The sequence below is a fragment of the Cervus canadensis genome, chromosome 19 (genome assembly GCF_019320065.1).
Source record: "Cervus canadensis isolate Bull #8, Minnesota chromosome 19, ASM1932006v1, whole genome shotgun sequence".
Taxonomy (NCBI): Eukaryota; Metazoa; Chordata; class Mammalia; order Artiodactyla; family Cervidae; genus Cervus; species Cervus canadensis.
This window is the reverse complement of record NC_057404.1, coordinates 50,713,300-50,731,313: the sequence shown is the minus strand read 5'-3', so window position 1 is coordinate 50,731,313 and position 18,014 is coordinate 50,713,300. Positions and strand designations below refer to the sequence as shown.

General features: G+C 37.4%; 1 protein-coding gene across 50 annotated transcripts in view; it reads right to left on the bottom strand.

Moving 5' to 3' along the window:
• The window catches only part of ANK2 (ankyrin 2), a 696,383-nt gene that overhangs the window by 137,184 nt on the left and 541,185 nt on the right, over window positions 1–18,014 (bottom strand). For 27 of the 50 annotated variants that reach the window (XM_043438156.1, XM_043438132.1, XM_043438143.1 and 24 more), the window contains 3 exons: window positions 8,597–8,695; window positions 3,829–4,014; window positions 324–422 (listed from right to left, as the gene is read on the bottom strand). In XM_043438156.1, the coding sequence (XP_043294091.1) occupies window positions 324–422; window positions 3,829–4,014; window positions 8,597–8,695 (384 nt within the window). Of the gene's footprint in view, window positions 1–323; window positions 423–3,373; window positions 3,398–3,828; window positions 4,015–8,596; window positions 8,696–18,014 lie in introns of all 50 variants that reach the window. The other 23 variants (XM_043438144.1, XM_043438160.1, XM_043438135.1 and 20 more) reach the window with 1 other exon arrangement.

The window sequence follows — 18,014 nt, the reverse complement described above, 5'->3', positions numbered from 1 at the left end:
ATGCATGTGAATTTACACACTATTTTTCACTTGCTGGGTCATAATGACTTCCTACGATTTGAAGAGAAAAAAAAAAAAAGGAAAATCTAATTTCTCCAGCACAGATAAATCCATTAAGAAAAAAGAAATAAAATCTTTATCACTGTTTATTTTTACTTCAGTAAAATGCCAAATTCCCTGGCAGTCCAGTGGTTAGGACTCTACACTTTCACTGCTGAGGGCTCAGTTTAATCCCTGCTCAGGGAACCAAGATGCTGCAAGCCATACAATGTGGCCAATCAATAAATAAATTAAATTGAAAGAGAAACTATGTTAATCCATACCCTGGCTGTGAAGTCCACAGCAGCTCCCCGGTTTAGAAGAAGAGTTGCCACGTTGACGTTTCCATAGTGGGCAGCGATGTGCAAGGGGGTGAATCCACTCTATGGAAAGCAAAGCAAACCACAGTCAGTCAAGCATTTCACCTCCATGGGTTGTAGTCACTGGATTAGTGAAGAAAATCACTGGTAACTGTCTACCTCACACGTGAGCAAAGCAAATCAGGTCATAAACGCTTTAATAAGATTTTTGAGTGGTATTATTTACATTTAGTGGTAAATAAGTCAACATAAAAAGGTCAACAAACATCCTATAGTTCTTGGCAACATTATTTCTAATTACCGTAGCAATTTATTTATTTATGAGATTGGTTGTTTATATAAAGCCATGTTTCCTGAGTTGATTTAGCTTTAAAGCAAAACAAACTATGATTAAACAACATTATTTTTTCAGCCACAGAATATAACTATGAATAAAGAATGTTTTCTCCAGAGAAAATTTCAAATCTTCTATTTTTAAAGTTTGTGTTTTGGTTTGGGTGTTTTACAAAATGAAAAATAGCATTGGTTGATATTGTATCTTTGGAACTATGAATATATTGTGAGAAATTCTTACAGAAAATATATAATTTCATCCCACATCGTTTATACTATCCTGATATTTCTATCCTCTTTAACAACTGAGTTTTGTCAGTCTATATTGTTATGAAAAAAAGTTTAAACAGCAAAAGTTAAACAATACACTAGAATAAATATGAATATAAAATAAAGAAAAAAATTAAGTGGAATCCAACTTTGAATGTTCATTAAACTAAATTTTATCAATAAGACTGATATAAAAAAATAAGAAATTAAATAAATCATATGAGCATTAGAGAACAGTTTACTCTCAGAGCATTTTAATAATGAGTCTGAAAATCTTAAATAGAGAAAAGCATATTTCCTTCATTTTTGCTAATGAAAGCATAGTTAGAAATTTCTGCCATTTTCACAGCAGAAGCATATTGATTTTTTTCTTATTTACTGTATTAAAAAAGGCATTGTTCCTGCTCTCCATAATTTCCATTGCTTAATAAAAGGTAATAGGGACAATAAAGACTGCTCCTGTAGAACTGGGTATCAAATCCTGCAGTTTTGAGGCCATCTTGCATTGCCGTCTTTAGTTTGAAATGAATTTTGATATACACAATATTGTTTTTAAGAAATGTTACTCACATCACAACCATTATTTTCCTATTCACTTGAGGACTTTGCTTTTAAAATGGCCTAAATAAGTATTCAGATACCTTAGGTAACAGAAATTCCTCTGTGCTAGTAGCCAAATTAGCTGCAAATAATTTCCGACTCTAGTGAAGCAAGATACAAAATAAGAATAGCAACTATCAATCCAAAGCCTACGCTTGTAGTCATGATATTTTTATTTTGTGTCTACATGATGCCAAATATTCATGTCAATATAGAAGAAAAAAAATCAGCCTACAGCCTGGCTGCTATTTTACAAAATGTCAAACTTTAATATTTTAGGAAATAATTGACTAGATGTTTTTCATTTTTATCTTGATATTTCCTGTCACCCAGTCATATCCTGAACATGCATCTATTATTTGAGTTACAATTTAATTTCAGAAAAACACAGAGACCGCTGATGAATCATTTTCAAATTATTCAAGTATAATAATATTATTTTTCCCATTTTCAGAAATAAACTACTTTATTGCTTGACACAGCCTCATTGAAAATCCACAGTGCTGCCTCAGGCTGTGACTCTTGGATCAGCATGAGGCTGGTGTAAAGCCCCTTAGGAATCCTTCCCCGATTAACAGAGACGGAAGGCTCAGGTCACGATTCTACAGGACTGTAGATGAATGGGTTTCTCTTCTCTGTTATTCTGTTGTCCTTGAAGAAATACTTCTAACTCAGTAGGTATCTACTCAAATTGCTGCATAATGATTAGAACCAACACTGCTTTCAAAAATGTAAACAATTACCAAAAATTACTTATAAGTAAAAAATATTAAAATCAGTAATTATTTTGTATCAATTTGTATTATTCCAGTCTTGAGCAATTTCAGCAAGCAGTTGGGCATTTTTTAAAAAAGTCTCTGACCTAAGATTTGGAACAGAAGAAATGATATGAATAAGTCTATTCACATCTCAGTAGATAAACTTGTTAATAAACAGGTATTAGTTTTAGAAATACACTACTAAGTGCAAATGCTCAAAATTCCCATAGGTCCACAACCCAGTGATCATATGAAATGTTAATCTAGAGAATTTCCTCAGCAAAGTGAAAATCAATCTATAGAAACAGTCACTTGCCTTTGAAGGTTAAATTTTATAATACAGGTTAATTTTTACAATACACTTTCAAAGTTTTTTTTATTAGTGCCTCTTGATAGCAACAAAGAGAGACCACTACACACACACACTCACTCTCTCACACACATACACACACACACACACTCTAAACCAAATGCTCTTATTGATTTTGTTGGTGGATGGGACTTACTTAGGTATGTGGAAAACGGATGATTTCATGACAACTATTATCAGATAGCAAGATGATGAAAATATTTTGTTCATAATATGCTCAACATCATTACTGATTATATACAACGTGGTAAAAAAATACAAAAAAGGGCAATTGCAATTAGACAAGAAGATGAAACACTGGCAGAGCAACCTCCTTAAATTACACTTCACAAGATTCTAAACGGAGAATTCTCATTAAGAGAAGGAGGTCACATCTCTTATTGGCAAAAAGTTAATAATAAAGCTCACTTAGTAAAATACACATTATGGAACAGTACTGTTTCATGCTCTACTCTAATGAGCTATTTAAATAGTTATACTGATTAATAATGTTTCAAAAATATGTTATATTAAAATTTTTGAATTACCTATTTGCCCTAATTATGGGCAAAGTTTCCAAATTAATTTCCTAATAATGAAAGTTCTAATCATTAGTATGAATTAGTGAGTATTTATTCTAATTGGACAAAAAATACAATAAAATTTTTTAAAAGATATATTTTGGTATAACTGCAATACTGTACCTCGGTTGTCCTATTCACCATCATCTGAAGCAGTGTTGTGTGGGAAAAAGAGGGAAGTTATTACACAGTGCAAAATTAAGGAAACAATCAACCTGCTCTCTGCCATTCCAGCATGCCAAAATGCATTCTACTTAGCAAAGGCAACCATAACACTATACAATACAGTTGTATCTTTCTATTTCTATTCCTGTTATTTTTTATCATAAATAGAATAAATAAGAAGATTTCTAAAAAGCTTCACCTTTTAGAGAAAATTATCTTATAGGGTTCTTTTTTGTTTTCTTACTGTACCCAGTAGACAGTCTCCTTTATTCTGAAATACCTCTGAAAGTAATTTATCTCTTTTGATGACCAGAAGTAATTTTGCATCATCACCATGGCCTACTTCTTTATCATCCCCCAGGAGGAAGCCGGCAGCTGAAGAGTTCCTGTCCACAAATACGGGCAGCTTTTACCTTGGATTGGACGTCAGCGTTGTGATCGTTCTGAAGCAGGAGGGCGGCAGATTTGGTGTCATCTTTCCTGGCTGCAATATGCAGAGCTGGCAGCCTCACTTTCCCTTTGGTGTCGTTCTCCAGGAGGATGGCCACTGCCTGGTTGTGACCCTGCTGGAGCGCCACCGCCAGGGGCGTAAAGCCATCCTGGGAAAACAGAAGGAAAAAATTTCCATCAACTTTGGGAAGCCTGGGAGTCAACTCTAAGAAACAGTGCATCTAATTTTCAAATTAAAGATTAAGATTGACAAAAACATTGGAAGGAATAAATATTACTGTGAAGATTGAAGCAACTTAGAGTCATTTATCACACTATGTACTGGCTTCATCAGATATTTTTAAATGTCTATTCTATGTATTTTTAAAAAACATCTGCATTTCCTAATGAAGCATACTGCACACAGGATATGCTCACTTATGTTTTGAATCTGAAAATAAAAATAGAAGCAAACCAAAGTGATGCCTGCTTATAGAAAGAAAACTGTGGGAAGGGGAGAAATAATGAAAACCAGGTCTGACTGATACGGTAGCCAACACAGGGAAATAAATGACATGATTAACTTTGCAAGTCGCTAAATATCTCTGTATTGATCAGGGAAAACAACAACTGTTAATGGAATGGTCTATTACCAATTAATTTGGGGAACCTGGGATATAATATGATCTAAAATTCTTCTGCAAATAAGGCTAATTAATTTTGCACTTAGTTGAATTTTATATTGTCTTTTGAATATAAAAGTGTGCTAAATAATGTAGAAAATCAGTCTTTCACTTTGAATCTTAAAAAAAAAAATTAAAGAAATAGCACAGATCATCAAAGTGAGAGGAGTCTTAGCGGGAGATGGATAACCATGCTAAAAAACTGGGAAGCTATATTTTCTGTCTAGAAACATGTATTCAAAAATGGAAAGGTGACAAGTAGAAAAAAAATATACTGTAGGCTCTGTTAATGTGAAAACCTCCCTTAATTCACAAAAGCTTCAAAACAAGTCTCAGAGTTAAAAGTTTCCATTCCTAGAGGAGACAAGGGGAATTGGATGGTACATCTAACAAATGCATACCAGAGACAATGGCTATTGAACCACATCTAACTGCTTCATTGGTTTCCAAAGGTAATTTTTAAAAAGGGAACTGCGGGACTTCCCTGGTGGCTCAGTGGTAAAGAATCCTACCTGCCACTGCAGGAGACACGGGTTTGATCCCTGGTCTGGGAAGATCCCACATGCCGTAAGCCCCTGAGCCCACACACCACAGCTATTGAGCCTGTTCTCTAGAGCCCAGGAGCTGCAGTTATTGACCCACAGGCCACACGTGCCGAAGCCCAGGAGCCCCAGAGCCCGGGTTCCATGCAAAGAGAAGCCGCCACAATGAGAAGCTTGCGCAAGGCAACGAAGGCAGCCTCCGCTTGCCACAACTAGAGAAAAAGCTCGCGCAGCCACGAAGGCCCAGCACAACCCAAAATAAATTCATTAGTTAATTTTTTAAAAAGGTAACTGTAGACTTTGGAGGGAAAATTGTTTTCCTCAAATGTACGTATCATATATGCACTACCACAATAAGGACTGAATTTTTTAAATTAGAATTGAATTTCAAATAAACACATTACTTAATGAAATGGAAGAGGAAAGCATGAGTGTTGTAAGATGAAAGAGAGTAGCCTAAATTCGGAACTTTGGCACAAATTGAGTCCTCTGCGAAGGAGGAAAGAACAGTCTCATTATCATATACATATTTAATTTGATTCCCCCGCAACACTGGGATAGTTTATATTAAGAGTGTGAACTTTATTTTTTTCTTAGAGACAAGGCATTTGCTGACAGTACAGGGCCTGATTAAAAAATTCCTAGCCTTCAACTTTGGTAACATATAGGAAGAAAGAAGAAAGTAGAAAATTATAAAAATGATACTGGATGGACAGATAACTCCCTGCAGAAAATTTAACTTTGAATCTCCACCACATGATTTCATTCTAATCTACACTTCATGGAAGAAGGGTAAATATTTGACATTTTTTTTTCAAGTACCTCCACTAACTCTATGAAAAGGAAACCAATATTAAAATTCAATAAGCTTCATTTTTCACCATCTATTTACCAATGCCAATTGCCATAATTATGGGAAATTTCAAAACTTTAAATATTTCTTTTCAAATATGAGTTTCCCTGCCATACTGAATGATCTCATAACTATCTGATAAACTGATCATAATGTCTTGCTTAATAATTTTTGCAAATTATGGCTCTTAATGGGTTCAGGGTGTCTTCTTTAGGTATTTTCATACATGCACACATGATGGTTGTAGGTATTTAGCAATACAGCCTAAAATATCACATAGTATCAACTATAAATCACTGTGAAGATGTTATTTATTCACAGAATGATAGACTAAAGCATGCATCCGTTCATGGTCAGTCATGTCTGACTCTTTGCAACCCCAAGGACTGTAGTCTGACAGGCTCCTCTGTCCATGGAATTTTCCAGGCAAGAATACTGGAGTGGGGTGCCATCTTTTCCTCCAGGGGATCTTCCCAACCTAGGGATCAAACTCGCATCTCCTGCATTGGCAGGTGGATTTTTTACCACTGTGTCACCTGGGAAGCCAAATAGACTAAAGGGAAACATGCAAAGAGTTTTCTGTTAGTGCATTTTCTGATAACCATTAAGGCCAGTGGTGTGGAATAACCAATTAAGTTTACATATGTCCACTCAGGAAAAATTAGAGTTATTTAAATGATTAAGGGGGCTTCCCCGGTGGTTCAGTGGTAAAGAATCCGCCTGTAATGCAGGAGACTCAAGAGATATGGGATGGATCCCCGGGTTGGGAAGATCCCCTGAAGGAGGAAATGGCAACACACTCCAATATTCTTGCCTGGAAAATTCCACGGGCAGAGCAGCCTGGGCAGCTACAGTTCATGACGTTGCAAAAGTCGGACACAACTGAGGACTCCCAATGCGAATGATTAAAAAATGAAACAACAGGCATAAATGAGTCTAAACCAGGATTCAAAACCTCATGCGACTGACTTGCAAGAGCCACACTTCGGTGTGGAAATCAAAGACCATTTTCAGTTTCTGAGAACCACAGTGTGACATGGACTCAACCAATGCGACATACATACAAAGGTGTTAATACTTCTGGAAACAGACTGAGATGGTACAGAGATCTAGTCTGGAGGAGCCATGAGACAGCTGAGAGTTCTGGCAGGCTGCGCTTCCCTAAACCATACACTGGAAATTGTAAGTCTATATGACAGGGAGACTTCTGTAGTGTAAAGATTTCTCTAGGTAAATGATTCTGTTTTTAAGGAAATAAAAGAAAACAAATGCAGATAACCATATTTAGCTACAATTCTCAGAGGATGTGACGCAGAGATATAGTCTTATTACTGTTACCCAAGCTTTGCCTGAGGATATCCACATGCCACTCATTGACAGAATTAGTGTCTCAGAAAATCATAAAATCAACAATAAAATCATAATTATAAAAATCACGCTGTACTCACGTGATAAGAGTGTAAACTCTGTGTGCTGAGTAGAGAACATGAAATTGTTTCACACTAGGTGGTTGTATTTTCCAGTCATAAGCAGGAAACGTGGTCTCATTAATAGTGATGTCTTGGGATTGTTTTTAACTAATGAGAATAAGCTGTCAGAAAGTTACTCTGAGGCTCCACAAAAAGTTTTCTATCAAAGGGCCTGAACATGAATTCAGCAGATTATAATGACCTCTCCCCACAATGCAGGGTAGAAGGGATTTTGTGTTTATTTTATCTGGAGATTTAACTGCCCATAAAGGAGGTCATTCAGACATTAAAAATTAACAAGACAGTTTCTATTAGTCATCTTTCACTCCAGGCCAGGAGTTTTACAATTTTGTCAGTGGAGCCACAGATCATGGACCAGGGAAGTTAAAGCTGATTGAAAAGGGTGAGGAGAGGCATGTCCCAGTGGAGGTCTCCTCCCTTCCTCTCCTGTGTCACCTACTTCCAATCTTCCAGCGACCCTGAGCATTTTCCCCAAGCTCAAAAACATCCTGACCATCATGTACAAATCACTATTCCAAATAGTCACTAAATTCACTCCTTAATCTGCCTAGGGCAAAAATCAGAAGGAAAATACAAGGCAGGTTCTGCTTATTGGAGGACACACATAAGGAAAGCAAAGTGATACACGATGTTGGCTCATTTCAAAACCATTTTATGTCTAGATGTCCTGAACATTTGGAGACTGAATTGATTTTGAACATTCTATTCAGTTGCTGCCATAACCACAGTCATACAACCACGTCATAATTTGAACTTCAGAAATACGAACAGCTTTCTGATGTCCTATTATTCCACATTAAACTGTACAAATACAAAGAACTATGAATCAGTGCTTATCACTAAAAAAAGTTCCTTTAAGAAATTGTATTAGATCCTAACAAAGATAAAATATTGATGAAAAGAGATGGGTAGAATTTACTGTAAGTTGATTTTAGAATGGTATAAAGCTCCAAAAAAGCTACAGAATGGCAAAATTGATGGAAGCGTGATTTCACATAAGAATAAATTGATATGAATCCCAAATTATAAACTCATTGGATTGTTCGTTCATGGCCACTGTTGTAGATTACAATAGTGACATAAACATTCCTAAAGGAAAGATAATGGAGACCCTTTACAGCTAGATACAAAGAAAATGGACACTAAGATTAAAAAATTCACGTCTTTAGAGTTGACAGTCTTACCTCAGTAGCCGTGCTCTGATTAGCTCCATTTTCCAGCAAATATTTCACCACGTCAATGTGATTCTCTTGGGCAGCCATGTATAAAGGAGTGAAGCCATTCTGAGGACAAACAGTGAAACAGGGGTCTTCAATCATTTGTCAAGTTTAAACCAAGGAAGAATACAAGACAAGGAAAGAATGAATACTATGGAGAAAAATTCTGAAATGTTGAAACTAATAACATACCTTCACACTGAAGAAATCATACCTGCACTTACCACCATAAAATTAGACAAAATCAAAGTTAACCAATTCCCACCTATGATATTTCAAAGGAGGAGAAATGGAAGAAATAGCCCCCTCATTTCCTGCCTTCATTTCAGTATCAGAGATTCACATTTCTTATCACCCAACACTGTGTTAAAACTAAAGATACTTAGTGCCTAAATATCTATATAATTCTATAGTATATAGAATTCTCATTATATATACTATCTATATAAAGCAATGTTAATGTAATATCTCCTGTATTTATCAATTCATAAGCCATTTAAACAGATGATCATTATCTTGAATATACACATTTTAACCTCTTAAAGGTATGAAATATTACTCATATTAAAATAGGCTGGGAGAAATTATAAATCTGGTTTAAAATCTGTATTTCAATGTTCTGCCTGAGGTAGCATGATTTATACTGAACCCTCCATTCTGAAATTCTATTATTCGTTAATTCTCATATTCATTTACTCAATTATTTACAAAAATCCAAGCACTGGTATCTGGGCCATTGCTGGGAAATGATGACAAACAAGACAGACATCTGCCCTCCTGGAGGACATACTACAGTAATTTGACAATATCATGTAGTCATAGTTTTTTCAAAGCATTTACATTTTATAAATGAATTTCAAACTAAGTTTAAACTGGCAAATTTTCTTTTCATTAGAACCTTTGCAATATGTAATCTTTTATTAAGGTAAAAACCCATAAAGCTTTATTTTTAAAAACACATGAAATAATTCATAAACTACCAAAACAATATTCTCTCAAAATTATGTCAGAATCTTAAACACAGTTGGTTCCCTTAAAACTTGAATGCATTAATGAGAAGTAAAAATACAGATGAAACTTCAGGGAGTTTCAAAAACTTACAAGGAAAGAAAAATAGCTTTTTTGAAAAATTCTTCCGTATACATTGTATAAGTGTGGAAACATTATTCAAAATGGTCAAGATACAGCAAAATATAAATACACAAGGGTATAAGTAGAATGGGCTTCCCAGGTGGCTCAGTGGAAAGAACCCATCTGCCAGTGCAGGAGACGTGGGTTTGATCCCTGGGTGGGGAAGATCCCCTGGAGGAAGGCAAGGCAACCCACTCCAGTATTTCTGCCTGGGAAATCCCATGGACAGAGGAGCCTGGCAGGCCACAGTCCATGCGGTCACAAAGAGTCAGACATGACTGAGCAACTGAGCATGCACGCACAAATACAAGTGGAATAAGAAAAGTAATTTAAAATCTGATTACAAAGGAAAATTTGTAGGTTTCAAATGATGGTGGAAATTTTAAAACAAAGAAATATTACAAGAGGAATGAACTGACAGTTTTGTAGGATTCGGGAATAACTTGCTAGTTGGAGAGCATATTTTTTTAAAAAACATAGAAAACAGGTGAAATTTTGTGTATTTTAAGAACTGAAGAGGTGGCGGAAGGATGGAATTAGAGATTCAAAGGAAGGGAAAGCCAGTGAGGATGGTTACAAACAATGAGTGGGTGTGGACTGGGGCTCTTTCACGACAAGTAAAAGGCAGAGATACCAAAAGAGAAAAAGAACTTTGAACAGAATAAAATAATTTGCTTACATGTTTCCCTCAGACAGAACCTTGTATGTGGATCAGGAGAAAGGTAAATCGACTGTGGCTGCCAGATGGCAGGGGGAAGGAGCAATGGGCCATCCTTAGGCTTGTCTTGGGTCATGGACTTTAAAGGGACCTCCTCTTGCTGACCAGGGTAAGGGATCCAGAAGGCTAAGGGGACATGCCCTCTCTGATCCTGCAGCTCCTCTGCCTCAGATCACACATCAGACATGCAGACACCCAGAGTCCCCTCCCATGCAGCCCCAAGTGTGTTTCAGTGCTGTCTCAGACTTCTTCCTTCGGATCACCCTCTCAAGGGTCCACTGGCAGGCACACCCTGCAGATGGTTGAGTGAAAGTGAAAGTGAAAGTGAAGTCGCTGAGTCATGTCCAACTCTATGTGACCCCATGGACTGTACAGCCTACCAGGCTACTCTGTCCATGGGATTTTCCAGGCAAGAATACTGGAGTGGATTGCCATTTCCTCCTCCAGGAGATCTTCCCCAACCCAGGGATCGAACCTGGGTCTCCCGCATTGTAGGCAGACGCTTTACTGTCTGAGCTACCAGGGAAGTCTAAGATGGTTGAGTAGTGGTCCTCAAATATGTCCACATCCTAATCCCCAGAACTTGTAAATGTTACCTATAATGGTAAAAGGAATTTTGCAGATGTGACCAAGTTAAAGATTTTGAGATGAGATTAACCTGAATTACCCAGGTGGTGGGCTTGATGTAATCACAAAAGGTTTTTACAAGAGGGAGGCAGCAGGTCAGAAAGGAGAGATTTACTCAGAGCATTCAGTAGGAATCAGCAGTGACAGCACCTTGACATTAACCTTATAGGACTGATTTTAGACTTCAGAATTCTAAAATTATAAAAGAATAATAAAAGAATAAATTGTGGGTTGTTTTTTTTTTTTACTACAGTTTGACATTTTTCATTGAAGGATGCTTGCTTTATACCATTGTGTTGCTCTCTGCCATACATCAACATGAATCAGCCATAGGTATACATATGTCCCCTCCCTCTTGAACCTCCCTCCCTCCTTCCACCCCATCCCACCCCTTTAGGTTGTCGCAGAGCACTGGTTTCGGCTCACTGAGACATACAGCAAATTCCCACTATCTATGTTACATATGGTAACGTGTATGTTTTCATGCTATTCTCTCCATTCATCCCACCTCTCCTTCCTTCCTACTGTGTCCACAAGTCTGTTCTCTATGTCTGCAACTCCACTGCTGCCCTGCAGATAGGCTCATCAGCACCATCTTTCCAGACTGCATACACGTGTTAATACACGAAGACTGAATTCTGTTATTTTAACTCACTGAACTTGTGATAACTATGACAGCAGCAACAGGAGTCTAACACACGCTACTAGATGTTTCTGTGAGAAAGAGTGCAAGTAACGGATGAACAGAGCCTGGCTGTACAGGTTGGCATGTCTGTACCTTTACACATGATGTTCCTGCGGCATGGATGGAGCCCAGGGTGAGGAAGGGGAGGGGGCCAAAGTCCAGAATCAGTCCCAACCCTGCACAGAATGAACTCGCAGGTTTTTAAGAAGTCTAAATTCGGACTTATCATATCGCTAGAAAGATATATTTATCAATGTAGGAGGATGTGGGCGTGTTTAGTTGCCTCAGTCATGTCCAACTCTTTGCAACGCTATGGACTGTAGCCCACCAGGCTCTTCTGTCCATGGGATTCTCCAGGCAAGAACACTGGAGTGGGCTGCCAAGCCCTCCTCCGGGGGATCTTTTTGACCCAGGGATTGAACCTGTGTCTCCTGCATCACAGGCAGATTCTTTACTGCTGAGCCACTGGGGAAAATGTAGGAGGATTTGATAGTGTATTAGCTTGATACATAACTTTTAATTTAAAAATATGCTATGAGTAGACCTCTTTTGCACTGTTGTCCTGGGCCCTGTAAGCATTAATGGTAGACTAGAATAATGGACAAGAAAAGGGAAAATATAAAAAACAGAGAAATATCAAGGGTGACAGTGTATAGTGTCTAGGGGAGAAAGGCAATGACAAATGTCCAGGATCTTGGTTAGGGGGCACCCTGATCACCATTTGCTCTTTGTGCCACAACCTCAGCATGCAAGCGCTTCCAGCAGAGTGTGGGATGCAGATGAGAAGAACAATGAAAATAAAAATGATTTATTGAACACACGCTATATATCATTCACTGTGAGAAATGCTTTGAATATATGGCTTCAAATTACTATGACCACATGTCTCAGTTGCCTGGGATGGTCTAAGTCTAGGAATAGTATCTTGGAGTAATTATTAGTAGAGTCTCAGTTCAGGTGTTAAATTAAAAGGCCCAATACTATCTCAAATATTTTAAACTGTGCTATAACACTGGTATTATTATCCCCATTTGCAATAAGGCAGCTAGGTCTCAACTATTAGGTAACCTTGCCAAAATCTTACAGGTATTAAGTGAACTGGAAGCAACAAACAGGAGGCAGTCCATGGAGAATCTTCTTCCCTACAAAGGACCTGATCCTGTGGATGTGTGGTTCTCGGCCTGGCTGTGTCATAGAATCTCCTGTGAAACTTGTAAGAAAGCCTAGGGACTACGCTGCCTCCCCTGAAGTGGAGTCTCCAGATATGAAATCAACACACACGCATTAAAAAAAAAAATTTTTTTTTAAAACTACCTTTAGGACTTTGTTATAGGCGATGCAGAAAACTACATGGTTTTTGGCAGGGATCACATTTGCATTTCGGAAAGGTCACTCTGGTGACCACAAATGCCTTGGTTTGGGATGGTAGGGGACAGAAATTGAAAAATGGGATTAATCAGCTTTTGCAGTATTTGAGATAGTGTATGGAAAAGATGAAGGACACATGAGCTAAGACATCATCTTTGCTAAGAAGGAAAGGGAGCTATTTACTGTTACTAAATGTGTGAAGTAAGAAGGCAGTAAAGGTTTACTACAGGTGCTAAAGATGTTGGAAATTACCCTTCCTTCACTTACTGATGCTATCTAGTAAGAATTAGTCTACCAGACAATATGAAACACATCTCTGGGTAATTGGGAAAGGACACGGCAACACTTTAACACCACTGTCAATTTTATAGGGAAGCTTTTATCTTCCTACATTGATAGTTCCTCAACACGGAATTATTGGCTCCTGTGTCCATGTATACAAGTACTTTCCAATAAATTATGTCTCCATGTTTTTCTGTAATAGTCTGACTGCATGTAGGCATCAAAGTATACATATTTCCTCCTTGTTGGTATCAAAAAGTCAGAGGGACTTCCCTGGTGGTCCAGTGGTTAAAACTGCACGTTCCCAATACAGCAGGCCTGGGTTCAATCCCTGGTCAGGGAACTAGATCCCACATTCCACAACTAAAGATCCTGCATGCCACAACTAAGACCTGGCACAGACAAAAAAATAAATACATATTTAAAAATAAATAAATACAATAAATTAAATATTTGTTGTCAGAGTAGTTCCAAGGTGACCAACAGAAGCCTCTACCAATTGGTTATTAAATATTTTGAATGCTGTTCCTCTCCATAGCAATTATTAATTATTTGCCATTCATTTATATTTATTCACTAAACAAAACTATGTTTGGTGACTTCACTGCCAGGCATTGTTCTCAGTTCCAGTGATTCAGAAATGAAGGCTCCCTGTTTATGAGGAGTTCGTGGTCCAGAGGCTGAGATGGACAAGTAAGCAAACTATAGTATTACAATTCAGTTGACACATATCTAGTTAAGTTTCTTTAAAAAAAAATTATGTGTTGGATACAAGGAGAACATAAAGGGACACAGAACTCAACTGGATAAAAAAATTATATATGAAGGAAACCCTGGGAGTGATGCTTGGAGTGTCACTTGAGCTTGAGCTAAGCTAAAAAACAGAATTTAGGAGTGATTTGGCTTGAGCTAAGCTTAAAGACACAGAATTTAGGCACAGAAGTAGAGAAGGTTTTCCAAACAGAGGAAAGCCCACGAGAAGAGAAAATCCTGACCTTATAGGGATTTCCAGAAAATTCACTGTGACAAGTGAGGAGAACAGGCTGAGACGGGCAGGGATCAGCACCCATCCACCACACTAAGGCATCTGAATTTTATTCTAAAGTCTTGGGAGTCACTGAAGGGTTTTAGGGCTTCCTAGGTGGCGCTAGTAGTAAAGAATCTGCTTGCCAGTGCAGGAGACATTAGGAGATGCATGTTCGATCCCTGGGCTGGGAAAATCCCCTGGAGGAGAGCATTGCAAACCATTCTAGTAATCTTGCCTGGAGACACAGACACAGGAGCCTGGCAGGCTATAGTCCACAAGGTCACACAGATTCGGACATGAACGAAGTGACTTCGCATGCACACACAAAGGGTTTTAAGCAGGGGTTTGGCATGTTCATATTTGCATTTTAAAGAGATTAAGTTGCCAGAATGGGGAGGATGAATTAGAAAGTGGTCAGAGAATAGTCTGGAAGAGTAGAAAGAAGGTTTTTGTCATAATTCAGATGAGAAATGAGGATTAGAAATATTTAATATGATTTGAGGATTTTGAACTGTCATTAACTATTTATATGTATTTATATGCCACTTAAAGATTGGAAGTGGTTTCAGTCTGCATGATTTATTAGTCATTATAACATTTCTCAGATTTATTGAAAAGTTATAAGACCTTTCTTCAAATCCAGAAATTATATTTTGGAGAACTGAAACACTTGCAATATTACCAAAAATATTTTTCCTACTTTCATTAGTGATATAACTATGAACCAATAATGAGGTTTTAGTCATTGGAGAGAAATTTTTTTGGTAATTGGATTATTTGGGGAAATTTAATGAATATGAGCTAATAATTTTCCTATCAAATGTAGATTTATTGCAGTTTTGGGAACATTTTAATGGAATTAATCTATTGCTACCTGTATGTCATTTCAAAGAAATTATACAGCAACAGATAATGTGAGTATGAAAAGTAATGAATGGATTAGAATCAAAGTTTTAGATAAGGACCAAAACTCTAAGAACTATCATTATCACCAATTTTTAACAAATCTTAACTTTTCAGACTTAATTGTGCCAGAACATATAACCTTATTCTTCTATTACACAAATTAAGATTTATCAGTTGGATGATTTGAAATGGTTGATTATACAAAATCACTTTTATCTTAACATAAGAGTCAATGTTACTATTCAATTCAATAGGTATTTTTTTAAAAATTAGATATAATTGACACATATTAGTTTCAGGTGCATAACATAATGATTAAAAGGTTATACATATTGAAGTTCAGTTATCTTCTAAGATCATAAATAATTTTTATAATCATGAAAACTTCAAAAAAAGGTCTTTTTTAACAGCACCAGATTTGTTCTAAAGTTTTTCACTTTAGCACTGGACTAGGTGCTTTGAGGGAGAAGGCAATGGCAACCCACTCCAAGTGTTCTTGCCTGGAAAACCCCATGGACAGAGGAGCCTGGTGGGCTGCAGTCCATGGGGTCGCTAAGGGTCGGACATGACTGAGCGACTTCACTTTCACTTTTCACTTTCATGCATTGGAGAAGGAAATGGCAACCCACTCCAGTGTTCTTGCCTGGAGAATCCCAGGGACGGGGGAGCCTGGTGGGCTGCCGTCTATGGGGTCGCACAGAGTCAGACACGACTGAAGCGACTTAGCAGCAGCAGCAGCAGCAGGTGCTTTGAGAGTAACAATTATGAATATAATATTGTTCCTGCCCTCAAGAGCAGAAAATGCAACAGAATTCATTGATTACTACACAGATACAGAATCATAGCACAAGACATATTATAATTGCCAAAAGAGAAACATGAATAAAATGCTCTCAGAGCACTAAAGAGTGAGCGATTAACATTGAAAAATGGTATCATTGGCCTAAGCACACAGATCTGAGAGGAAATTAGGAATTAATGAAATCAAGAGGGTAGATCTAGAGAAAATGAAATGTTCTTTGCAGCTTTTTTTTTTCTTGTTTCATTTTCTCTATCTCTCAAGAGATGTGGTTTTTGTGTGAAAAGTCAAAAGATTCTTACAGGTCTAAAAATTAAAAGAAAAAATTCAAAGATCTCTTAGGCTCCTAACAAAACTGCAATTCACATTTAGCATATTACTACCCAGCTAAAGATAAACTTTGGGTAATTTTATAAATCAAGAGTGAGCTAAAATAGTAGACAATGATTGTGGAAACTTCAAATGGTGTATAAATTAATTTCTCTATAACTGCTCATTATCATTTTATTTGTTCTTAATTTCAGTTCTATGCTGCTAAAATTAAGTATATTTCAATGATTAAAAAAACTATCCTATTTTTCTAGATGAAAATGTAGTATCTAAAAGGAGACTCATCATTTTACAATTGAGGAAATTTTAACCCTGAGACTGAGTGAACTTTCAAGTGGACGGGGCAGCGAAAGAGGTTAAGCAGAGACCAGAAGGTTTGTTGTTTAGTTGATAAGTCATATCCAGCTCTTTTGATCCCAAGGACTGTAGCCCACCAGGCTCCTCTGTGCATGAGATTTCCCAGACAAGAATACTGGAGTGGGTTGCCCTTCCCTTCTCCAGGGGATCTTCCCAACCCAGGGGTCGAAGCCACATCTCCTGCATTGGCAGGCAGACTCTTTACCACTGAGCCACCTGGGAAGCCTGGAACAGAAGGTCAGTAGGAAGTAAATGGCACAGCAGAGGCAAAGATGCTTGTGATAACTAACCCTTTCCTTCTCATCTTTCAAGCCCTGACACGTGTCACCCTCCCTGGGAGGCCTTATCCACACCCATAGCAATGCTTAACTTGTGGTAGAGGTTAAATAGCTGGTAAATGGATGAATCAATAAAGTGGAATAGGACCCAAGATTTTTTTTTTATGTCTGTCCTGGTTTTAAAATATGTCTACCTCTTCTTTTCCCATAAAGTTTATTACAGAATATTGAGTAGAGCTTCCTATGCTGTAAAGTAGGTTCTTATTGATTATCTATTTTATATGTAGTGGTATGTATACGAAAATCCCCAAAAAGAATAGACATAGGTATAACTGAATCACTTTGCTGTACAATGGAAACTAACACAGCATTGTAAATCAATCAACAATTCTCCAATATAAAATAAAAATTTACCAAAAAGGAGCACTGCATATGTCTAAAAGTTCAAATCTTATGTTATATATCATGACAGAATTTTGGAGAAGAACTGCATTGTTAGCAACGGTACCTTAAAAAATAAAAATATAAGTAAAAATTTTAAATTCATACACAAAAGTAAAACAAAATGGGTCTGCAAATTCTTTGACACTCCTCCCTTCAAAAGGTGGAGCCTAATTCTCTTTCCCTCAAGTGTGGGCCAACTTAGTACTTTGCTTCCAATGCACTGATTACGGTGGAATTGATGATGTGTGACTCCTGAGGCCACGGTTTTTAGTCCCTATCCTATTACTAGGTCTCTCTTGGGTTGTCTGCTCTGAAGGAAATGAGCTGCCATGTCATGTTAACATTCAAACAGCCTGTGGAGAGACTCAAAAGAGGAAGAACTGAAACTTCTCACCAACGATTAGCACCTACTTGTCAACCATGAGACAGAAAG